Genomic DNA, 24,977 nt, shown 5'->3' with positions numbered 1-24,977 from the left:
ACTCCCATTTCCCATCGCAAACCCTTCCCCCATTTGGAACGCCTCGATTCAATCTCCCCTGAACCTTCTCCTCATTGACTCCCATCGCAAACCCTTCCCCCATTTGGGACGCCTCGATTCAATCTCCCCCTTAACCTTCTCCTCATTGACTCCCATCTCCCATCGCAAACCCTTCCCCCTATATGGAACGTCTCGATTCAATCTCCCCCTTAACCTTCTCCTCATTGACTCCTATTTCCCATCGCAAACCCTTCCCCCATTTGGAACGCCTCGATTCAATGTCCCCTTAACCTTCTCCTCATTGACTCCCATCGCAAACCCTTCCCCCATTTGGAACATCTCGATTCAATCTCCCCCTTAACCTTCTCCTCATTGATTCCCATCGCAAACCCTTCCCCCATTTGGAACGTCTCGATTCAATCTTCCCGTTAACCTTCTCCTCATTGACTCCCGTCTCCCATCTCAAACCCTTCCCCCATTTGGAACATCTAGATTCAATCTCCGCCTTAACCTTCTCCTCATTGACTCCCATCTCCCATCGCAAACCCTTCCCCCATTTGGAACGTCTCGATTCAATCTGCCCCTTAACCTTCTCCTCATTGACTCCCATCGCAAACCCTTCCCCCATTTGGAACGTCTCAATTCAATCTCCCCCTTAACCTTCTCCTCATTGACTCCCATCGCAAACCCTTCCCCCATTTGGAATGCCTCGATTCAATCTCCCCCTTAACCTTCTCCTCATTGACTCCCATCTCCCATCACGAACCCTTCCCCCATTTGGAACGCCTCGATTCAATCTCCCCCTTAACCTTCTCCTCATCGACTCCCATCTCCCATCACAAACCCTTCCCCCATTTGGAACGTCTCGATTCAATCTCACCCTTAACCTTCTCTTCATTGACTCCCATCGCAAACCCTTCCCCCATATGGAACGCCTCGATTCAATCTCCCCCTCAACCTTCTCCTCATTGACTCCCATCGCAAACCCTTCCCCCATTTGGAACGCCTCGATTCAATCTCCCCCTTAACCTTCTCCTCATTGACTCCCATCTCCCATCGCAAACCCTTCCCCCATTTGGAACGACTCGATTCAATCTCCCCCTTAACCTTCTCCTCATTGACTCCCATCGCAAACCCTTCCCCCATTTGGAACGCCTCGATTCAATCTCCCCATTAACCTTCTCCTCATTGACTCCCATCTCCCATCACTAACTCTTCCCCCATTTGGAACGCCTCGATTCAATCTCCCACTTAACCTTCTCCTCATTGACTCCCATCTCCCATCGCAAACCCTTCCCCCATTTGGAACGACTCGATTCAATCTCCCCCTTAACCTTCTCCTCATCGACTCCCATCTCCCATCACAAACCCTTCCCCCATTTGGAACGTCTCGATTCAATCTCACCCTTAACCTTCTCTTCATTGACTCCCATCGCAAACCCTTCCCCCATATGGAACGCCTCGATTCAATCTCCCCCTGAACCTTCTCCTCATTGACTCCCATCGCAAACCCTTCCCCCATTTGGAACGCCTCGATTCAATCTCCCCCTTAACCTTCTCCTCATTGACTCCCATCTCCCATCGCAAACCCTTCCCCCATTTGGAACGACTCGATTCAATCTCCCCCTTAACCTTCTCCTCATTGACTCCCATCGCAAACCCTTCCCCCATTTGGAACGCCTCGATTCAATCTCCCCATTAACCTTCTTCTCATTGACTCCCATCTCCCATCACTAACCCTTCCCCCATTTGGAACGCCTCGATTCAATCTCCCCCTTAACCTTCTCCTCATTGACTCCCATCTCCCATCGCAAACCCTTCCCCCATTTGGAACGTCTTGATTCAATCTCCCCTTAACCTTCTCCTCAGTGACTCCCATCGCACACCCTTCCCCCATTTGGAACTTCTCGATTCAATCTCCCCCTGAACCTTCTCCTCATTGACTCCCATCTCCCATCGCAAACCCTTCCCCCATTTGGAACATCTCGATTCAATCTCTCCCTTAACCTTCTCCTCATTGACTCCTATCTCCCATCGCAAACCCTTCCCCCATTTGGAACGTCTCGATTCAATCTCCCCCTTAACCTTCTCCTCATTGACTCCCGTCTCCCATCTCAAACCCTTCCCCCATTTGGAACGCCTCGATTCAATCTCCCCCTGAACCTTCTCCTCATTGACTCCCATCGCAAACCCTTCCCCCATTTGGAACGTCTCGATTCAATCTCCCCCTTAACCTTCTCCACATTGACTCCCATCGCAAACCCTTCCCCCATTTGGAACGCCTCGATTCAATCTCCCCCTTAACCTTCTCCTCATTGACTCCCATCTCCCATCGCAAACCCTTCCCCCATTTGGAACGCCTCGATTCAATGTCCCCTTAACCTTCTCCTCATTGACTCCCATCGCAAACCCTTCCCCCATTTGGAACATCTCGATTCAATCTCCCCCTTAACCTTCTCCTCATTGATTCCCATCGCAAACCCTTCCCCCATTTGGAACGTCTCGATTCAATCTTCCCCTTAACCGTCTCCTCATTGACTCCCATCGCAAACCCTTCCCCCATTTGGAACGTCTCGATTCAATCTTCCCCTTAACCTTCTCCTCATTAACTCCCATCTCCCATCGCAAACCCTTCCCCCATTAGGAACGTCTCGATTCAATCTCCCCCTTAACCTTCTCCTCATTGACTCCCATCTCCCATCGCAAACCCTTCCCCCATTTGGAACGTCTCGATTCAATCTCCCCTTAACCTTCTCCTCATTGACTCCCATTTCCCATCGCAAACCCTTCCCCCATTTGGAACGCCTCGATTCAATCTCCCCTGAACCTTCTCCTCATTGACTCCCATCGCAAACCCTTCCCCCATTTGGGACGCCTCGATTCAATCTCCCCCTTAACCTTCTCCTCATTGACTCCCATCTCCCATCGCAAACCCTTCCCCCTATATGGAACGTCTCGATTCAATCTCCCCCTTAACCTTCTCCTCATTGACTCCTATTTCCCATCGCAAACCCTTCCCCCATTTGGAACGCCTCGATTCAATGTCCCCTTAACCTTCTCCTCATTGACTCCCATCGCAAACCCTTCCCCCATTTGGAACATCTCGATTCAATCTCCCCCTTAACCTTCTCCTCATTGATTCCCATCGCAAACCCTTCCCCCATTTGGAACGTCTCGATTCAATCTTCCCGTTAACCTTCTCCTCATTGACTCCCGTCTCCCATCTCAAACCCTTCCCCCATTTGGAACATCTAGATTCAATCTCCGCCTTAACCTTCTCCTCATTGACTCCCATCTCCCATCGCAAACCCTTCCCCCATTTGGAACGTCTCGATTCAATCTGCCCCTTAACCTTCTCCTCATTGACTCCCATCGCAAACCCTTCCCCCATTTGGAACGTCTCAATTCAATCTCCCCCTTAACCTTCTCCTCATTGACTCCCATCGCAAACCCTTCCCCCATTTGGAATGCCTCGATTCAATCTCCCCCTTAACCTTCTCCTCATTGACTCCCATCTCCCATCACGAACCCTTCCCCCATTTGGAACGCCTCGATTCAATCTCCCCCTTAACCTTCTCCTCATCGACTCCCATCTCCCATCACAAACCCTTCCCCCATTTGGAACGTCTCGATTCAAACTCACCCTTAACCTTCTCTTCATTGACTCCCATCGCAAACCCTTCCCCCATATGGAACGCCTCGATTCAATCTCCCCCTCAACCTTCTCCTCATTGACTCCCATCGCAAACCCTTCCCCCATTTGGAACGCCTCGATTCAATCTCCCCCTTAACCTTCTCCTCATTGACTCCCATCTCCCATCGCAAACCCTTCCACCATTTGGAACGACTCGATTCAATCTCCCCCTTAACCTTCTCCTCATTGACTCCCATCGCAAACCCTTCCCCCATTTGGAACGCCTCGATTCAATCTCCCCATTAACCTTCTCCTCATTGACTCCCATCTCCCATCACTAACTCTTCCCCCATTTGGAACGCCTCGATTCAATCTCCCACTTAACCTTCTCCTCATTGACTCCCATCTCCCATCGCAAACCCTTCCCCCATTTGGAACGACTCGATTCAATCTCCCCCTTAACCTTCTCCTCATCGACTCCCATCTCCCATCACAAACCCTTCCCCCATTTGGAACGTCTCGATTCAATCTCACCCTTAACCTTCTCATAATTGACTCCCATCGCAACCCCTTCCCCCATATGGAACGCCTCGATTCAATCTCCCCCTGAACCTTCTCCTCATTGACTCCCATCGCAAACCCTTCCCCCATTTGGAACGCCTCGATTCAATCTCCCCCTTAACCTTCTCCTCATTGACTCCCATCTCCCATCGCAAACCCTTCCCCCATTTGGAACGACTCGATTCAATCTCCCCCTTAACCTTCTCCTCATTGACTCCCATCGCAAACCCTTCCCCCATTTGGAACGCCTCGATTCAATCTCCCCATTAACCTTCTTCTCATTGACTCCCATCTCCCATCACTAACCCTTCCCCCATTTGGAACGCCTCGATTCAATCTCCCCCTTAACCTTCTCCTCATTGACTCCCATCTCCCATCGCAAACCCTTCCCCCATTTGGAACGTCTTGATTCAATCTCCCCTTAACCTTCTCCTCAGTGACTCCCATCGCACACCCTTCCCCCATTTGGAACTTCTCGATTCAATCTCCCCCTGAACCTTCTCCTCATTGACTCCCATCTCCCATCGCAAACCCTTCCCCCATTTGGAACATCTCGATTCAATCTCTCCCTTAATCTTCTCCTCATTGACTCCCATCTCCCATCGCAAACCCTTCCCCCATTTGGAACGTCTCGATTCAATCTCCCCCTTAACCTTCTCCTCATTGACTCCCGTCTCCCATCTCAAACCCTTCCCCCATTTGGAACGCCTCGATTCAATCTCCCCCTGAACCTTCTCCTCATTGACTCCCATCGCAAACCCTTCCCCCATTTGGAACGTCTCGATTCAATCTCCCCCTTAACCTTCTCCACATTGACTCCCATCGCAAACCCTTCCCCCATTTGGAACACCTCGATTCAATCTCCCCCTTAACCTTCTCCTCATTGACTCCCATCTCCCATCGCAAACCCTTCCCCCATTTGGAACGCCTCGATTCAATGTCCCCTTAACCTTCTCCTCATTGACTCCCATCGCAAACCCTTCCCCCATTTGGAACATCTCGATTCAATCTCCCCCTTAACCTTCTCCTCATTGATTCCCATCGCAAACCCTTCCCCCATTTGGAACGTCTCGATTCAATCTTCCCCTTAACCTTCTCTTCATTGACTCCCATCTCAAACCCTTCCCCCATTTGGAACGCCTCGATTCAATCTCCCCCTTAACCTTCTCCTCATTGACTCCCATCTCCCATCGCAAACCCTTCCCCCATTTGGAACGTCTCGATTCAATCTCCCCCTTAACCGTCTCCTTATTGACTCCATCTCCCATCACGAACCCTTCCCCCATTTAGAACGCCTCGATTCAATCTCCCCCTTAACCTTCTCCTCATCGACTCCCATCTCCCAACGCAAACCCTTCCCCCATTTGGAACGTCTCGATTCAATCTCACCCTTAACCTTCTCTTCATTGACTCCCATCGCAAACCCTTCCCCCATTTGGAACGCCTCGATTCAATCTCCCCCTGAACCTTCTCTTCATTGACTCCCATCGCAAACCCTTCCCCCATTTGGAACGTCTCGTTTCAATCTCCCCCTTAACCTTCTCCTCATTGACTCCCATCGCAAACCCTTCCCGCATTTGGAACGCCTCGATTCAATCTCCCCCTTAACCTTCTCCTCATTGACTCCCATCTCCCATCGCAAACCCTTCCCCCATTTGGAACGCCTTGATTCAATCTCCCCCTTAACCTTCTCCTCATTGACTCCCATCTCCCATCGCAAACCCTTCCCCCATTTGGAACGTCTCGATTCAATCTCACCCTTAACCTTCTCTTCATTGACTCCCATCGCAAACCCTTCCCCCATTTGGAACGCCTTGATTCAATCTCCCCCTGAACCTTCTCTTCATTGACTCCCATCGCAAACACTTCCCCCATTTGGAACGTCTCGTTTCAATCTCCCCCTTAACCTTCTCCTCATTGACTCCCATCGCAAACCCTTCCCCCATTTGGAACGCCTCGATTCAATCTCCCCCTTAACCTTCTCCTCATTGACTCCCATCTCCCATCGCAAACCCTTCCCCCATTTGGAACGTCTCGATTCAATCTCCCCCTTAACCTTCTCCTCATTGACTCCCATCTCCCATCACTAACCCTTCCCCCATTTGAAACGCCTCGATTCAATCTCCCCCTTAACCTTCTCCTCATTGACTCCCATCTCCCATCGCAAACCCTTCCCCCATTTGGAACGTCTCGATTCAATCTTCCCGTTAACCTTCTCCTCATTGACTCCCGTCTCCCATCTCAAACCCTTCCCCCATTTGGAACATCTAGATTCAATCTCCCCCTTAACCTTCTCCTCATTGACTCCCATCGCAAACCCTTCCCCCATTTGGAACGCCTCGATTCAATCTCCCCATTAACCTTCTCCTCATTGACTCCCATCTCCCATCACTAACTCTTCCCCCATTTGGAACGCCTCGATTCAATCTCCCACTTAACCTTCTCCTCATTGACTCCCATCTCCCATCGTAAACCCTTCCCCCATTTGGAACGACTCGATTCAATCTCCCCCTTAACCTTCTCCTCATCGACTCCCATCTCCCATCACAAACCCTTCCCCCATTTGGAACGTCTCGATTCAATCTCACCCTTAACCTTCTCTTCATTGACTCCCATCGCAAACCCTTCCCCCATATGGAACGCCTCGATTCAATCTCCCCCTGAACCTTCTCCTCATAGACTCCCATCGCAAACCCTTCCCCCATTTGGAACGCCTCGATTCAATCTCCCCCTTAACCTTCTCCTCATTGACACCCATCTCCCATCGCAAACCCTTCCCCCATTTGGAACGACTCGATTCAATCTCCCCCTTAACCTTCTCCTCATTGACTCCCATCGCAAACCCTTCCCCCATTTGGAACGCCTCGATTCAATCTCCCCATTAACCTTCTTCTCATTGACTCCCATCTCCCATCACTAACCCTTCCCCCATTTGGAACGCCTCGATTCAATCTCCCCCTTAACCTTCTCCTCATTGACTCCCATCTCCCATCGCAAACCCTTCCCCCATTTGGAACGTCTTGATTCAATCTCCCCTTAACCTTCTCCTCAGTGACTCCCATCGCACACCCTTCCCCCATTTGGAACTTCTCGATTCAATCTCCCCCTGAACCTTCTCCTCATTGACTCCCATCTCCCATCGCAAACCCTTCCCCCATTTGGAACATCTCGATTCAATCTCTCCCTTAACCTTCTCCTCATTGACTCCCATCTCCCATCGCAAACCCTTCCCCCATTTGGAACGTCTCGATTCAATCTCCCCCTTAACCTTCTCCTCATTGACTCCCGTCTCCCATCTCAAACCCTTCCCCCATTTGGAACGCCTCGATTCAATCTCCCCCTGAACCTTCTCCTCATTGACTCCCATCGCAAACCCTTCCCCCATTTGGAACGTCTCGATTCAATCTCCCCCTTAACCTTCTCCACATTGACTCCCATCGCAAACCCTTCCCCCATTTGGAACGCCTCGATTCAATCTCCCCCTTAACCTTCTCCTCATTGACTCCCATCTCCCATCGCAAACCCTTCCCCCATTTGGAACGCCTCGATTCAATGTCCCCTTAACCTTCTCCTCATTGACTCCCATCGCAAACCCTTCCCCCATTTGGAACATCTCGATTCAATCTCCCCCTTAACCTTCTCCTCATTGATTCCCATCGCAAACCCTTCCCCCATTTGGAACGTCTCGATTCAATCTTCCCCTTAACCTTCTCTTCATTGACTCCCATCTCAAACCCTTCCCCCATTTGGAACGCCTCGATTCAATCTCCCCCTTAACCTTCTCCTCATTGACTCCCATCTCCCATCGCAAACCCTTCCCCCATTTGGAACGTCTCGATTCAATCTCCCCCTTAACCGTCTCCTTATTGACTCCATCTCCCATCACGAACCCTTCCCCCATTTAGAACGCCTCGATTCAATCTCCCCCTTAACCTTCTCCTCATCGACTCCCATCTCCCAACGCAAACCCTTCCCCCATTTGGAACGTCTCGATTCAATCTCACCCTTAACCTTCTCTTCATTGACTCCCATCGCAAACCCTTCCCCCATTTGGAACGCCTCGATTCAATCTCCCCCTGAACCTTCTCTTCATTGACTCCCATCGCAAACCCTTCCCCCATTTGGAACGTCTCGTTTCAATCTCCCCCTTAACCTTCTCCTCATTGACTCCCATCGCAAACCCTTCCCGCATTTGGAACGCCTCGATTCAATCTCCCCCTTAACCTTCTCCTCATTGACTCCCATCTCCCATCGCAAACCCTTCCCCCATTTGGAACGCCTTGATTCAATCTCCCCCTTAACCTTCTCCTCATTGACTCCCATCTCCCATCGCAAACCCTTCCCCCATTTGGAACGTCTCGATTCAATCTCACCCTTAACCTTCTCTTCATTGACTCCCATCGCAAACCCTTCCCCCATTTGGAACGCCTTGATTCAATCTCCCCCTGAACCTTCTCTTCATTGACTCCCATCGCAAACACTTCCCCCATTTGGAACGTCTCGTTTCAATCTCCCCCTTAACCTTCTCCTCATTGACTCCCATCGCAAACCCTTCCCCCATTTGGAACGCCTCGATTCAATCTCCCCCTTAACCTTCTCCTCATTGACTCCCATCTCCCATCGCAAACCCTTCCCCCATTTGGAACGTCTCGATTCAATCTCCCCCTTAACCTTCTCCTCATTGACTCCCATCTCCCATCACTAACCCTTCCCCCATTTGGAACGCCTCGATTCAATCTCCCCCTTAACCTTCTCCTCATTGACTCCCATCTCCCATCGCAAACCCTTCCCCCATTTGGAACGTCTCGATTCAATCTTCCCGTTAACCTTCTCCTCATTGACTCCCGTCTCCCATCTCAAACCCTTCCCCCATTTGGAACATCTAGATTCAATCTCCGCCTTAACCTTCTCCTCATTGACTCCCATCTCCCATCGCAAACCCTTCCCCCATTTGGAACGTCTCGATTCAATCTGCCCCTTAACCTTCTCCCCATTGACTCCCATCGCAAACCCTTCCCCCATTTGGAACGTCTCAATTCAATCTCCCCCTTAACCTTCTCCTCATTGACTCCCATCGCAAACCCTTCCCCCATTTGGAATGCCTCGATTCAATCTCCCCCTTAACCTTCTCCTCATTGACTCCCATCTCCCATCACGAACCCTTCCCCCATTTGGAACGCCTCGATTCAATCTCCCCCTTAACCTTCTCCTCATCGACTCCCATCTCCCATCACAAACCCTTCCCCCATTTGGAACGTCTCGATTCAATCTCACCCTTAACCTTCTCTTCATTGACTCCCATCGCAAACCCTTCCCCCATATGGAACGCCTCGATTCAATCTCCCCCTCAACCTTCTCCTCATTGACTCCCATCGCAAACCCTTCCCCCATTTGGAACGCCTCGATTCAATCTCCCCCTTAACCTTCTCCTCATTGACTCCCATCTCCCATCGCAAACCCTTCCCCCATTTGGAACGACTCGATTCAATCTCCCCCTTAACCTTCTCCTCATTGACTCCCATCGCAAACCCTTCCCCCATTTGGAACGCCTCGATTCAATCTCCCCATTAACCTTCTCCTCATTGACTCCCATCTCCCATCACTAACTCTTCCCCCATTTGGAACGCCTCGATTCAATCTCCCACTTAACCTTCTCCTCATTGACTCCCATCTCCCATCGCAAACCCTTCCCCCATTTGGAACGACTCGATTCAATCTCCCCCTTAACCTTCTCCTCATTGACTCCAATCGCAAACCCTTCCCCCATTTGGAACGCCTCGATTCAATCTCCCCCTTAACCTTCTCCTCATCGACTCCCATCTCCCATCACAAACCCTTCCCCCATTTGGAACGTCTCGATTCAATCTCACCCTTAACCTTCTCTTCATTGACTCCCATCGCAAACCCTTCCCCCATATGGAACGCCTCGATTCAATCTCCCCCTGAACCTTCTCCTCATTGACTCCCATCGCAAACCCTTCCCCCATTTGGAACGCCTCGATTCAATCTCCCCCTTAACCTTCTCCTCATTGACTCCCATCTCCCATCGCAAACCCTTCCCCCATTTGGAACGACTCGATTCAATCTCCCCCTTAACCTTCTCCTCATTGACTCCCATCGCAAACCCTTCCCCCATTTGGAATGCCTCGATTCAATCTCCCCATTAACCTTCTCCTCATTGACTCCCATCTCCCATCACTAACCCTTCCCCCATTTGGAACGCCTCGATTCAATCTCCCCCTTAACCTTCTCCTCATTGACTCCCATCTCCCATCGCAAACCCTTCCCCCATTTGGAACGTCTTGATTCAATCTCCCCTTAACCTTCTCCTCAGTGACTCCCATCGCACACCCTTCCCCCATTTGGAACTTCTCGATTCAATCTCCCCCTGAACCTTCTCCTCATTGACTCCCATCTCCCATCGCAAACCCTTCCCCCATTTGGAACATCTCGATTCAATCTCTCCCTTAACCTTCTCCTCATTGACTCCCATCTCCCATCGCAAACCCTTCCCCCATTTGGAGCGTCTCGATTCAATCTTCCCGTTAACCTTCTCCTAATTGACTCCCGTCTCCCATCTCAAACCCTTCCCCCATTTGGAACGCCTCGATTCAATCTCCCCCTGAACCTTCTCCTCATTGACTCCCATCGCAAACCCTTCCCCCATTGGGAACGTCTCGATTCAATCTCCCCCTTAACCTTCTCCTCATTGACTCCCATCTCCCATCGCAAACCCTTCCCCCATTTGGAACGTCTCGATTCAATCTTCCCCTTAACCGTCTCCTCATTGACTCCCATCGCAAACCCTTCCCCCATTTGGAACGTCTCGATTCAATCTTCCCCTTAACCTTCTCCTCATTAACTCCCATCTCCCATCGCAAACCCTTCCCCCATTAGGAACGTCTCGATTCAATCTCCCCCTTAACCTTCTCCTCATTGACTCCCATCGCAAACCCTTCCCCCATTTGGAACGTCTCGATTCAATCTCCCCTTAACCTTCTCCTCATTGACTCCCATTTCCCATCGCAAACCCTTCCCCCATTTGGAACGCCTCGATTCAATCTCCCCTGAACCTTCTCCTCATTGACTCCCATCGCAAACCCTTCCCCCATTTGGAACGCCTCGATTCAATCTCCCCCTTAACCTTCTCCTCATTGACTCCCATCTCCCATCGCAAACCCTTCCCCCTATATGGAACGTCTCGATTCAATCTTCCCCTTAACCTTCTCCTCATTAACTCCCATCTCCCATCGCAAACCCTTCCCCCATTTGGAACGTCTCGATTCAATCTCCCCCTTAACCTTCTCCTCATTGACTCCCATCTCCCATCGCAAACCCTTCCCCCATTTAGAACGTCTCGATTCAATCTCCCCCTTAACCTTCTCCTCATTGACTCCCGTCTCCCATCTCAAACTCTTCCCCCATTTGGAACGACTCGATTCAATCTCACCCTTAACCTTCTCCTCATTGACTCCCATTTCCCATCGCAAACCCTTCCCCCATTTGGAACGCCTCGATTCAATGTCCCCTTAACCTTCTCCTCATTGACTCCCATCGCAAACCCTTCCCCCATTTGGAACATCTCGATTCAATCTCCCCCTTAACCTTCTCCTCATTGATTCCCATCGCAAACCCTTCACCCATTTGGAACGTCTCGATTCAATCTTCCCCTTAACCTTCTCTTCATTGACTCCCATCTCAAACCCTTCCCCCATTTGGAACGCCTCGATTCAATCTCCCCCTTAACCTTCTCCTCATTGACTCCCATCTCCCATCGCAAACCCTTCCCCCATTTGGAACGTCTCGATTCAATCTCACCCTTAACCTTCTCCTCATTGACTCCCATCTCCCTTCGCAAACCCTTCCCCCATTTGGAACGCCTCGATTCAATCTCCCCCTTAACCGTCTCCTTATTGACTCCATCTCCCATCACGAACCCTTCCCCCATTTGGAACGCCTCGATTCAATCTCCCCCTTAACCTTCTCCTCATCGACTCCCATCTCCCAACGCAAACCCTTCCCCCATTTGGAACGTCTCGATTCAATCTCACCCTTAACCTTCTCTTCATTGACTCCCATCGCAAACCCTTCCCCCATTTGGAACGCCTCGATTCAATCTCCCCCTGAACCTTCTCTTCATTGACTCCCATCGCAAACCCTTCCCCCATTTGGAACGTCTCGTTTCAATCTCCCCCTTAACCTTCTCCTCATTGACTCCCATCGCAAACCCTTCCCGCATTTGGAACGCCTCGATTCAATCTCCCCCTTAACCTTCTCCTCATTGACTCCCATCTCCCATCGCAAACCCTTCCCCCATTTGGAACGCCTTGATTCAATCTCCCCCTTAACCTTCTCCTCATTGACTCCCATCTCCCATCGCAAACCCTTCCCCCATTTGGAACGTCTCGATTCAATCTCACCCTTAACCTTCTCTTCATTGACTCCCATCGCAAACCCTTCCCCCATTTGGAACGCCTTGATTCAATCTCCCCCTGAACCTTCTCTTCATTGACTCCCATCGCAAACCCTTCCCCCATTTGGAACGTCTCGTTTCAATCTCCCCCTTAACCTTCTCCTCATTGACTCCCATCGCAAACCCTTCCCCCATTTGGAACGCCTCGATTCAATCTCCCCCTTAACCTTCTCCTCGTTGACTCCCATCTCCCATCGCAAACCCTTCCCCCATTTGGAACGTCTCGATTCAATCTCCCCCTTAACCTTCTCCTCATTGACTCCCATCTCCCATCACTAACCCTTCCCCCATTTGGAACGCCTCGATTCAATCTCCCCCTTAACCTTCCCCTCATTGACTCCCATCTCCCATCGCAAACCCTTCCCCCATTTGGAACGTCTCGATTCAATCTTCCCGTTAACCTTCTCCTCATTGACTCCCGTCTCCCATCTCAAACCCTTCCCCCATTTGGAACATCTAGATTCAATCTCCGCCTTAACCTTCTCCTCATTGACTCCCATCTCCCATCGCAAACCCTTCCCCCATTTGGAACGTCTCGATTCAATCTGCCCCTTAACCTTCTCCTCATTGACTCCCATCGCAAACCCTTCCCCCATTTGGAACGTCTCAATTCAATCTCCCCCTTAACCTTCTACTCATTGACTCCCATCGCAAACCCTTCCCCCATTTGGAATGCCTCGATTCAATCTCCCCCTTAACCTTCTCCTCATTGACTCCCATCTCCCATCACGAACCCTTCCCCCATTTGGAACGCCTCGATTCAATCTCCCCCTTAACCTTCTCCTCATCGACTCCCATCTCCCATCACAAACCCTTCCCCCATTTCGAACGTCTCGATTCAATCGCACCCTTAACCTTCTCTTCATTGACTCCCATCGCAAACCCTTCCCCCATATGGAACGCCTCGATTCAATCTCCCCCTCAACCTTCTCCTCATTGACTCCCATCGCAAACCCTTCCCCCATTTGGAACGCCTCGATTCAATCTCCCCATTAACCTTCTCCTCATTAACTCCCATCTCCCATCACTAACTCTTCCCCCATTTGGAACGCCTCGATTCAATCTCCCACTTAACCTTCTCCTCATTGACTCCCATCTCCCATCGCAAACCCTTCCCCCATTTGGAACGACTCGATTCAATCTCCCCCTTAACCTTCTCCTCATTGACTCCAATCGCAAACCCTTCCCCCATTTGGAACGCCTCGATTCAATCTCCCCCTTAACCTTCTCCTCATCGACTCCCATCTCCCATCACAAACCCTTCCCCCATTTGGAACGTCTCGATTCAATCTCACCCTTAACCTTCTCTTCATTGACTCCCATCGCAAACCCTTCCCCCATATGGAACGCCTCGATTCAATCTCCCCCTTAACCTTCTCCTCATTGACTCCCATCTCCCATCGCAAACCCTTCCCCCATTTGGAACGACTCGATTCAATCTCCCCCTTAACCTTCTCCTCATTGACTCCCATCGCAAACCCTTCCCCCATTTGGAATGCCTCGATTCAATCTCCCCATTAACCTTCTCCTCATTGACTCCCATCTCCCATCACTAACCCTTCCCCCATTTGGAACGCCTCGATTCAATCTCCCCCTTAACCTTCTCCTCATTGACTCCCATCTCCCATCGCAAACCCTTCCCCCATTTTGAACGTCTTGATTCAATCTCCCCTTAACCTTCTCCTCAGTGACTCCCATCGCACACCCTTCCCCCATTTGGAACTTCTCGATTCAATCTCCCCCTGAACCTTCTCCTCATTGACTCCCATCTCCCATCGCAAACCCTTCCCCCATTTGGAACATCTCGATTCAATCTCTCCCTTAACCTTCTCCTCATTGACTCCCATCTCCCATCGCAAACCCTTCCCCCATTTGGAACGTCTCGATTCAATCTTCCCGTTAACCTTCTCCTAATTGACTCCCGTCTCCCATCTCAAACCCTTCCCCCATTTGGAACGCCTCGATTCAATCTCCCCCTGAACCTTCTCCTCATTGACTCCCATCGCAAACCCTTCCCCCATTGGGAACGTCTCGATTCAATCTCCCCCTTAACCTTCTCCTCATCGACTCCCATCTCCCATCACAAACCCTTCCCCCATTTGGAACGTCTCGATTCAATCTCACCCTTAACCTTCTCTTCATTGACTCCCATCGCAAACCCTTCCCGCATTTGGAACGCCTCGATTCAATCTCCCCCTGAACCTTCTCCTCATTGACTCCCATCGCAAACCCTTCCCCCATTTGGAACGCCTCGATTCAATCTCCCCCTTAACCTTCTCCTCATTGACTCCCATCTCCCATCGCAAACCCTTCCCCCATTTGGAACGTCTCGATTCAATCTCCCCCTTAACCTTCTCCTCATTGACTCCCATCTCCCATCACTAACCCTTCCCCCATTTGGAACGCCTCGATTCAATCTCCCCCTTAACCTTCTCCTCATTGACTCCCATCGCAAACCCTTCCCCCATTTGGAACGTCTCGATTCAATCTCCCCCTTAACCTTCTCCTCATTGACTCCCATCTCCCATCGCAAACCCTTCCCCCATTTGGAACGTCTCGATTCAATCTCCCCCTTAACCTTCTCCTCATTGACTCCCATCTCCCATCACTAACCCTTCCCCCATTTGGAACGCCTCGATTCAATCTCCCCCTTAACCTTCTCCTCATTGACTCCCATCGCAAACCCTTCCCCCATTTGGAACGTCTCGATTCAATCTTCCCCTTAACCGTCTCCTCATTGACTCCCATCGCAAACCCTTCCCCCATTTGGAACGTCTCGATTCAATCTTCCCCTTAACCTTCTCCTCATTAACTCCCATCTCCCATCGCAAACCCTTCCCCCATTAGGAACGTCTCGATTCAATCTCCCCCTTAACCTTCTCCTCATTGACTCCCATCTCCCATCGCAAACCCTTCCCCCATTTGGAACGTCTCGATTCAATCTCCCCTTAACCTTCTCCTCATTGACTCCCATTTCCCATCGCAAACCCTTCCCCCATTTGGAACGCCTCGATTCAATCTCCCCTGAACCTTCTCCTCATTGACTCCCATCGCAAACTCTTCCCCCATTTGGAACATCTCGATTCAATCTCCCCCTGAACCTTCTCCTCATTGACTCCCATCTCCCATCGCAAACCCTTCCCCCATTTGGAACATCTCGATTCAATCTCCTCCTTAACCTACTCCTCATTGACTCCCATCGCAAACCCTTCCCCCATTTGGAACGCCTCGATTTAATCTCCCCTTAACCTTCTCCTCATTGACTCCCATCGCAAACCCTTCCCCCATTTGGAACATCTCGATTCTATCTCCCCCTTAACCTTCTCCTCACTGACTCCCGTCTCCCATCGCAAATCTTTCCCCCATTGGGAACGTCTCGATTCAATCTCCCCCTTAACCTTCTCCTCATTGACTCCCATCTCCCATCGCAAACCCTTCCCCCATTTGGAATGCCTCGATTCAATCTCCCCCTTAACCTTCTCCTCATTGACTCCCACCTCCCATCGCAAACCCTTCCACCATTTGGAACGCCTCGATTCAATCTCCCCTTAACCTTCTCCTCATTGACTCCCATTGCAAACCCTTCCCCCATTTGATTTGAGCTCCAATATCCAGGCTGACACTCCCCCTGGCGCCAGTATATTTTGGAGGAAGGTATCCCTGTGTTGAGAGGGGTTTGGGGATCTCGAGGGGAGTGAGGGGAGGGAGGTGGAGGGTGAGACACGGAGGTGGAATATTCTTTATTCCTGACCCAATCTCTGATTTCTGTTTCAGTCGAATGCAGTAATATTTGTGGTAAGTGATTCTCCCAGAGACTCCTCGCTTGATGTTACCAGGAAGGATCAGCGGTCAGGGTCAGGATCAGGGTCGGGTTCAGGGTCAGGGTTAGTGTTCCGGGTTATGGGAGGGTTGGGGTTGGGGTTAAGGTCAGGGTCAGGGGTTAGGGTTAGGGTTAGGGTCAGGGTCAGGGTCAGGGTCAGGGTCAGTGTCTGGGTCAGGGGTTAGGGTCAGGGTTGGGGTTTGGGGTGGTGTTAGGGTTAGGGCTAGGGTGGGGGTGGGGGTGTGGGTGTGGGTTGGGGTCAGGGTCAGGGGTTAGGTTTAGGGCTAGGGTCAAGGTCAAAGGTTAGGGTCGGGGGTGGAGTTAGGGTTAGGGTAGGGTTGGGGGTTAGGGTTGGGGTTGGGGTTGGGGTTGTGGTGGGTTAGGGGTGGGGTTGGGGTTGGGGTGGGTTAGGGGTGGGGTTGGGGTTGGGGTGGGTTAGGGGTGGGGTTGGGGTTGGGGTTGGGGTTGTGGTTGGGGTGGGGGTTAGCGCTAGCGTTGGAGTTAGGGTTGGGGTTGTGGTTGGGGTGGGTTAGGGGTGGGGTTGGGGTCGGGGTTGTGGTTGGGGTGGGGGTTAGGGGTGGGGTTGGGGTCGGGGTTGTGGTTGGGTGGGTTAGGGGTGGGGTTGGGGTCGGGGTTGTGGTTGGGGTGGGGGTCAGGGTTGGGGTTGGGGTTGGAGTTGGGGTTGGGGGTGGGTTAGGGGTGGGTTAGGGGTGGGGTTGGGGTTGTGTTTGGGTTGGGGGTCGGGGGTTGGGGTTGGGGTTGGGGTTAGGGTTGTAGTTAGGGTCGGGGTCGGGGTTGGGGTCGGGGTTGGGGTCGGGGTTGGGTTCGGGGTCGGGGTGGGGGTCAGGGTTGGGGTTGGGGTTGGGGTCGGGGTTGTGGTTTGCGTGGGGGTCAGGGTTGGGGTTGGGGTTGGAGTCGGGGGTTGGGGTTGGGAGTCGGGGGTTGGGGTTGGGGGTGGGTTGGGGTTGGGGTTGGGGGTCGGGTGTTGGGGTTGGGGTTGGCGTTGTGGTTGGGGTGGGGGTCAGGGTTGGGGTTGGGGTTGGGGTCGGGGGTCGGGGGTTGGGGTTGGGGTTGGGGTCGGGGGTTGGGGTTGGGGTTGGGGTTGGGGTTGGGGGTTGGGGGGTTGGGTTGGGGTCGGGGGTTGGGGGGTTGGGTTTGGGGTCGGGGGTTGTGGTTGGGGTTGGGGTTGGGGTCGGGGGTTGGGGTCGGGGTTGGGGTTGGGGTTGGGGTTGGGGTCGGGGATCTGGGTTGGGGGTCGAGGGTCGGGGTTGGGGTTGGGGTTGGTGTTGGGGTCGGGGGTTGGGGGGTTGGGGTTGGGGTCGGGGGTTGGGGGGTTGGGGTTGGGGTCGGGGGTTGTGGTTGTGGTTGGGGTTGGGGTCGGGTTTGGGGTCGGGGGTTGGGGTTGGGGTTGGGGTTGGGGTCGGGGATCTGGGTTGGGGTTGGGGTTGGGGGTCGAGGGTCGGGGTTGGGGTTGGGGTTGTGGTTGGGGTTTGGGGTCGCGGGTTGAGATTGGGGTTGGGGTTGGAGTTGGGGTTGGGGTTGGGGTTGGGGTTGGGGTTCGGGGGTCGGGGGTTGGAGTTGGGGTCGGGGTTGGGGTTGAGGTTGGGGTTGGGATTCGGGGGTCGGGGGTCGTGGGTTGGAGTTGGGGTTGGGGTTGGGGTCGGGGGTCGGGGTTGGGGTTGGGGTCGGGGTTGGGGTCGGGGGTCGGGGTTGGGGTTGGGGTCGGGGGTTGTGGTTGGGGTTGGGGTTGGGGTCGGGGGTTGGGGTCGGGGTTGGGGTTGGGGTTGGGGTTGGGGTCGGGGATCTGGGTTGGGGGTCGAGGGTCGGGGTTGGGGTTGGGGTTGGTGTTGGGGTCGGGGGTTGGGGGGTTGGGGTTGGGGTCGGGGGTTGGGGGGTTGGGGTTGGGGTCGGGGGTTGTGGTTGTGGTTGGGGTTGGGGTCGGGTTTGGGGTCGGGGGTTGGGGTTGGGGTTGGGGTTGGGGTCGGGGATCTGGGTTGGGGTTGGGGTTGGGGGTCGAGGGTCGGGGTTGGGGTTGGGGTTGTGGTTGGGGTTTGGGGTCGCGGGTTGAGATTGGGGTTGGGGTTGGAGTTGGGGTTGGGGTTGGGGTTGGGGTTGGGGTTCGGGGGTCGGGGGTTGGAGTTGGGGTCGGGGTTGGGGTTGAGGTTGGGGTTGGGATTCGGGGGTCGGGGGTCGTGGGTTGGAGTTGGGGTTGGGGTTGGGGTCGGGGGTCGGGGTTGGGGTTGGGGTCGGGGTTGGGGTCGGGGGTCGGGGTTGGGGTTGGGGTCGGGGGTCGGGGTCGGGATTGGGGTTGGAGTTGGGGTTGGGGTCGGGGTCGGGGTTGGGATTGGAGTTGGGGTTGGGGTAGGGGTCGGGGTTGGGGTCGGGGTTGGGATCGGGGGTTGGGGTTGTGGTTGGGGTTGGGGTTTGTGGCGGGGTTGGGGTCGGCGTCGGGGTTGGGGTCGGGGTCGGGGGTTGGGGTTGGGGTTGGTGCCGGGGTTGGGGTTTGGGTCGGGGTTGGGATTGCAGTTGGGGTTGGGGTTGGGGTCGGGGTTGGGGCTGGGGTTGGGGTTGGGGTTGGGGTCGGGGTCAGGGTGGGGGTCGGGGTTGGGGTTGGGGTCGGGGTCGGGGTGGGGGTCGGGGGTTGGGGTTGGTGTTGGTGTCGGGGTTGGGGTTGGGGTAGGGGTTGCTGTTGTGGTTGGGGTCGGGGTTGGGGCTGGGGGTTGGGGTTGGGGTTGTGGTTGGGAACGGGTTGGTGGTTGGGGGTTGGGGGTTGGGGTCGGGGGTTGGGGTTGGGGTTGGTGGTTGGGGTTGGGGTCGGGGTTGTGGTCGGGGTTGGGGTTGTGGATGGGGTCGGGGTTGGGGTCGGGGTTGGGGTTGGGACCGGGGTCGGGGTGGGGGTCGGGGTTGGGGTTGGGGTCGGGGTTGGGGTTGGGGTTGGGGTTGGGGTTAGGGTTAGGGGTTGGGGTTGGGGTTGGGGTCGGGGTTGGGGTCGGGGTTGGGGTCGGGATCGGGGTCGGGGTGTGGGTCGGGGTTGGGGTCGGGGTTGGGGTCGGGGTGGGGGTTGGGGTTGGGGTTTGGGTTTGGGGTTGGGGTCGGGGTCGGGGTCGGGGTCGGGGTCGGGGCTGGGGTCGGGATCGGGGTCGGGGTGGGGGTGGGGGTGGGGGTGGGGGTCGGGGTCGGGGTTGGGGTCGGGGGTTGGGGTTGGGGTTGGGGTTGGGGTCGGTGGTCGGAGTTGGGGTTGGGGTCGGGGTCGGGGTCGGGGTTGGGGTCGGGGTTGGGGTTGGGGTTGGGGTCGGGGTTGGGGTTGCGGTTGCGGTTGGGGTCGAGGTCGGGGTTGGGGGTTGTGGTTGTGGTTGGGATCGGGGTTGGGGGTTGGGGGTTGGGGTCGGGGGTTGGGGTTGGTGGTTGGGGTTGGGGTTGGGGCCGGAGTTGTGGTCGGGGTTGGGGTTGGGGTTGTGGATGGGATTGGGGTTGGGGTCGGGGTTGGGGTTGGGATCGGGGTCGGGGTGGAGGTCGGGGTTGGGGTTGGGGTCGGGGTTGGGGTTGGGGTTGGGGTTGGGGTCGGGGTTGGGGTCGGGGTTGGGGTTGGGATCGGGGGCGGGGTGTGGGTCGGGGTTGGGGTCGGGGTTGGGGGTGGGGTGGGGGTCGGGTTTGGGGTTAGGGGTTGGGTTTGGGGTTTGGGGTCGGGGTCGGGGTCGGGGTTGGGGTTGGGGTTGGGATTGGGGTCGGGGTTGGGGTTGGGGGTTGGGGTTGGGGTCGGGGTTGGGGTCGGGGTCGGGGTCGGGGTTGGGGTTGGGATCGGGGTCGGGGTGGGGGTGGGGGTTGGGGTGGGGGTCGGGGTTGGGGTTGGGGTCGGGGGTTGGGGTTGGGGTTGGGGTCAGTGGTCGGAGTTGGGGTTGGGGTCGGGGTCGGGGTCGGGGTTGGGGTTGGGATCGGGGTCGGGGTGGGGGTCAGGGTTGGGGTCGGGGTTGGTGTCGGGGTGGGGGTCGGGGTTGGGGTTGGGGTCGGGGTTGGGGTTGGGGTTAGGGTTAGGGGTTGGGGTTGGGGTTGGGATTGGGTTGTGGTTGGGGTCAGGGTTGGGGTCGGGGTTGGGGTTGGGGTTGGGATCGGGGTCGGGGTCGGGGTCGGGGTGGGGGTCGGGGTGGGGGTCGGGGTTGGGGTTGGGGTCGGGGGTTGGGGTTGGGGTTGGGGTTGGGGTCGGTGGTTGGGGTTGGGGTTGGGGTTTGGGTTGGGGTCGGGGTCGGGGTTGGGGTTGGGATCGGGATCGGGGTGGGGGTCGGGGTTGGGGTTGGGGTCGGGGTTGGGGTTGGGGTTGGGATCGGGGTCGGGGTGGGGGTGGGGGTTGGGGTGGGGGTCGGGGTTGGGGTTGGGGTCGGGGGTTGGGGTTGGGGTCAGTGGTCGGAGTTGGGGTTGGGGTCGGGGTCGGGGTCGGGGTTGGGGTTGGGATCGGGGTCGGGGTGGGGGTCAGGGTTGGGGTCGGGGTTGGTGTCGGGGTGGGGGTCGGGGTTGGGGTTGGGGTCGGGGTTGGGGTTGGGGTTAGGGTTAGGGGTTGGGGTTGGGGTTGGGATTGGGTTGTGGTTGGGGTCAGGGTTGGGGTCGGGGTTGGGGTTGGGGTTGGGATCGGGGTCGGGGTCGGGGTGGGGGTCGGGGTGGGGGTCGGGGTTGGGGTTGGGGTCGGGGGTTGGGGTTGGGGTTGGGGTTGGGGTCGGTGGTTGGGGTTGGGGTTGGGGTTTGGGTTGGGGTCGGGGTCGGGGTTGGGGTTGGGATCGGGATCGGGGTGGGGGTCGGGGTTGGGGTTGGGGTCGGGGTTGGGGTTGGGGTTGGGGTTAGGGTTAGGGGTTGGGGTTGGGGTTGGGTTGTGGTTGGGGTCGGGGTTGGGGTCGGGGTTGGGGTTGGGGTTGGGATCGGGGTTGGGGTTGGGATCGGGGTCGGGGTGGGGGTCGGGGTTGGGGTTGGGGTCGGGGTTGGGGTTGGGGTTGTGTTGTGGTTGGGGTCGGGGTTGGGGTCGGGGTTGGGGTTGGGGTTGGGATCGGGGATCGGGGTGGGGGTCGGGGTTGGGGTTGGGGTCGGGGTTGGGGTTAGGGTTAGGGGTGGAGGGAAGGAGAAGAGGAGATGGGCGGAGCAGGTTAATCTGCCTATCCAATGGAGTGACTCTTTCCTTCTCTCCCCACCCCCCCCCCCCACAACCCCTTTACCCCCCAGGAAACTTCACCGTGAAATACTTGAGGTGCAGCGATTGCGTAGCCCTGTACATGACTTGTGTCATGAAAATTCGATGCGCAGGTAGGGTTAGCATTAGGGTTGGGGTTAGGGTTAGGGTTAGGGTCAGGGGGGGTTAGGGTTAGGGTCAGGGTCAGTCTCAGGGTCAGGCACAGTGTCAGGGTCAGGTTCACGGACAGGGTCACTGTCGGGGTCTGGGTCAGGGTCAGGGTCAGCGTTAGCATTAGGGTTAGGGTCAGGGGGGGTTAGGGTTAGGGTCAGGGTCAGGGTCAGGCTCAGGGTCAGGCTCAGGGTCAGGCACAGGGTCAGGGTCAGGTTCACGGACAGGGTCACTGTCAGGGTCAGGGTCTGGGTCAGGGTCAGGGTCAGCGTTAGCGTTACCGTTAGGGTTAGGGTTAGGATTTGAGCTCCATAATTAGGGTAAGGGTTAGGGTTAGGGTTAGGGTTAGGATTTGAGCTCCATAATTAGGGTTAGGGTTAGGGTTAGGGTTAGGGTTAGGGTTAGGATTTGAGCTCCATAATTAGGGTAAGGGTTAGGGTTAGGGTTAGGGTTAGGGTTAGGGTTAGGGTTAGGGTTAGGAATTGAGCTCCATAATCCAGACAGTCGCTCCCCTGATCCCTCCTTGTTACCTTCCCAGTGTCGGAGCTGACAGTCGGGATTGATGACGAGATCAGGCTGAATTGCTTTGAACCTTGGCATCGAATAACCTCAAACTTCCAGAATTACATCTACTCCAAGGGGCCCTTGGTAAGACACGATCGACGCTCAGCCGTTAGGGCACGCTTTACTTACCCCGTAAACCCATCACCCCTCAGTGTTTCTCTCTCTCTCTCTCTGACCCACTCTCTGTCTTTTTTGATCTCTCGCTCGCTCACTGTCTCTCTCACACTCTCTCTCTTACACACTCTCTCGCTCTCTGTTCCACTCTGTCTCTCGCTCTCTCTGCTGTCTCTCTCTCTGTCACACTCCCTGTCTCTCTCTGTCTCTCTCTGTCTCTCTCTCTCTGTCTCTGTCACTCTCTCTGTCTCTGGCTCTCTCTCTCTCTTGCTCTCACACTCTCTCTCTCTCTCTGACTCTCTCTCTACCTGTCTCTCGCTCTCTGTCTCTGTCTCTCTCCCTCTCTCTCTCTCTGTCTCTCTCTCTGTCTCTCTCTGTCTCTGTCACTCTCTATCACTCTGTCTCTCTGTCTCTCTCTGTCTCTCCCACTCGCTGTCTCTCTCTGTGTCTCTCTCTCTCTCTGAGTCTCTCTCTGACTCTCTCCCTCTCTCTCTGTCTCTCTCAGTCTCTGGCTCACTCTCTCTCTCTCTGTATGTCCCACTCTCTGTCTCGGTGTGTGTGTCTCTCCACATCTCTCTCTGTCTCTCTCTCTCCACATCTCTCTCTGTCTCTCTCTCTCTCTGTCTCTCCCACTCTCTGTCTCTCTCTAGTCCTTTCCACTCTCTCTCTCGTCCTCTCCTCTCTCTCTCTCTCTCTCTAGTCCTCTCCTCTCTCTCTCTCTCTAGTCCTCTCTCTCTCTCTCTGGTCCTCTCCTCTCTCTCTCTCTCTAGTCCTCTCCTGTGCTCTCCCTCCCCCCTCTCTCCGAGAAGCCTGAGAGTCAGCGCTTTATATCGTTCGGCATCCAGCTCCATCTAGTGCCCAATTATGATATTACAGTAACCCTTAACACTCTTGACATTCTTCATTAGGGGGCATTAGGGGTTGCGGGCAGGTGTCGTCGTTGTTTATGGTGGATCAAATTTGGCTATGGGGCGGGGGGGGGGGGGGAGGGGGGGCGGGTGTGCTGGAACGACTACCTTCTGTCACTTTGGGAAGTGCGACGATCCTGTGACCAAAGCGCCGCCTGGCCCGATTGTTGTCCTTTTTCTAAACCTGGGCTCCCCCGAATTCCCGCAGGGCAGCCGGCATGACTGGCAGTTCGAGGAGATGAGGGAGACGGACGAGTCGAGCCTCGTCATCCTCCAGGTGAGGAGGGAGCACCAGCAGACGTACCGCTGCGTAGTCATGGGCAACGAGGGCGCGCCCATCGCCGACAAGTTCTACGACGTGACTGGTAAGGGCGGTGGGGCGCGAGGGCGCTGGGGGGGGGGGGGGAGGTGGGGGAGAGACAGGCAGCTGGGGGGGGGGGGAGGACGCATCATTGCTGTAAAGGGAGAGAGGAGGGTGAAAATGATGGGGTGGAACATCAGGAAGATGTGAGGTTGGTCGATCTCTGGCAGGAAATGATCTTATTGGCATGTGAGAGTGCCTTTAAGAAATGGATGTTTAAGCAATGTACCTTTAAGAAATGCGGTGATGTCAGAGAGTGGGTGGAGCTGAGCTCAGTTCGGCCATTTTGAGGTTAGTTCTGATCTTTTAGTTTCAGTTTGAAAAGAGCTTGGGGAGTGTCTGTGTTCGCACTGAGCTGGATTTGCTGTGATCTCTGCCATGAAAGATTATCTCTGGATCATTTGGGTGATTCAAACTCATAAAAGTAAAGCCCTTAACCTGATGTGTTTCTGTTTAAAGGTGTTAAGTCTCTTGGATGTTGAAAGGAATAACTGAAGAATTATTTAGTGTTGTAATATTTACAGGGTTATCTTTGCAGTAAGGGGGTGTTAAGAGATCCAATGTTTATTTAAGAGGTTAAGTTGAGTTCGTGGAATAAACATTGTTTTGTGTTTAAAAACCCACGTGTCCATAATTGTCATCCCACCCCTGGAGAACAAGCCGTGCGCTTCGAAAGCAACAAACCCATTAAAGGGGGAGGTTGGTTGAACTCACTTCCACAGATTCACCTCCCTCTGGCTGAAGAAATTCCTCCTCATCTCTGTTTGAAAGGATCGTCCCTTCAGTCTGAGATTGTGTCCTCTCTGCTTCTAGTTTTCCCTGCACGTGGAAACATCCTCTCCACGCCCCCTCTATCCAGGCCTCGCCGTATCCTGTAAGTTTCACTAAGATCCCCCCCTCGTCCTTCTAAACTCCCAACGAGCGCAGACCCAGAGTCCTCGACCGTTTCCTCGTACGACCAGCTCTTCGTTACAGGGATCATTCTGGTGAACCTCCCTCTGGCCCCTTCCCGAGGCCCCGGCACGTCCTCCCTTCGAGACGGGGCCCGAAACTGCTCACGATACTCCGAATGGGGCCTGAGCAGAGCCTTATACAGCCTCAGAAGTACTTGATGGAGTTGATATAGAGACGATTTGGAGAAGGTAGTATTGGCCGGGGCATTGAGTATAAGAATCGGCAAGTCATGTTGCAGCTGTATAGAACCTTAGTTAGGCCACACTTG

The 24,977-nt window shown here is 54.7% G+C and overlaps 1 protein-coding gene across 1 annotated transcript in view; it reads left to right on the top strand.

The window, feature by feature from the left end:
• The window catches only part of LOC140399676 (izumo sperm-egg fusion protein 1), a 144,213-nt gene that overhangs the window by 109,439 nt on the left and 9,797 nt on the right, over window positions 1-24,977 (top strand). Inside the window, exons 4-7 of the mRNA XM_072489220.1 lie at window positions 16,443-16,463; window positions 21,691-21,771; window positions 22,347-22,456; window positions 23,603-23,759. Of these exons, the coding sequence (XP_072345321.1) occupies window positions 16,443-16,463; window positions 21,691-21,771; window positions 22,347-22,456; window positions 23,603-23,759 (369 nt within the window). The remainder of the gene's footprint in view (window positions 1-16,442; window positions 16,464-21,690; window positions 21,772-22,346; window positions 22,457-23,602; window positions 23,760-24,977) is intronic.

The sequence above is a fragment of the Scyliorhinus torazame genome, chromosome 23, assembly GCF_047496885.1.
Source record: "Scyliorhinus torazame isolate Kashiwa2021f chromosome 23, sScyTor2.1, whole genome shotgun sequence".
NCBI lineage: Eukaryota > Metazoa > Chordata > Chondrichthyes > Carcharhiniformes > Scyliorhinidae > Scyliorhinus > Scyliorhinus torazame.
The sequence above is the reverse complement of the archived record's forward strand: the minus strand, read 5'-3'. Positions and strand labels throughout refer to the sequence as shown.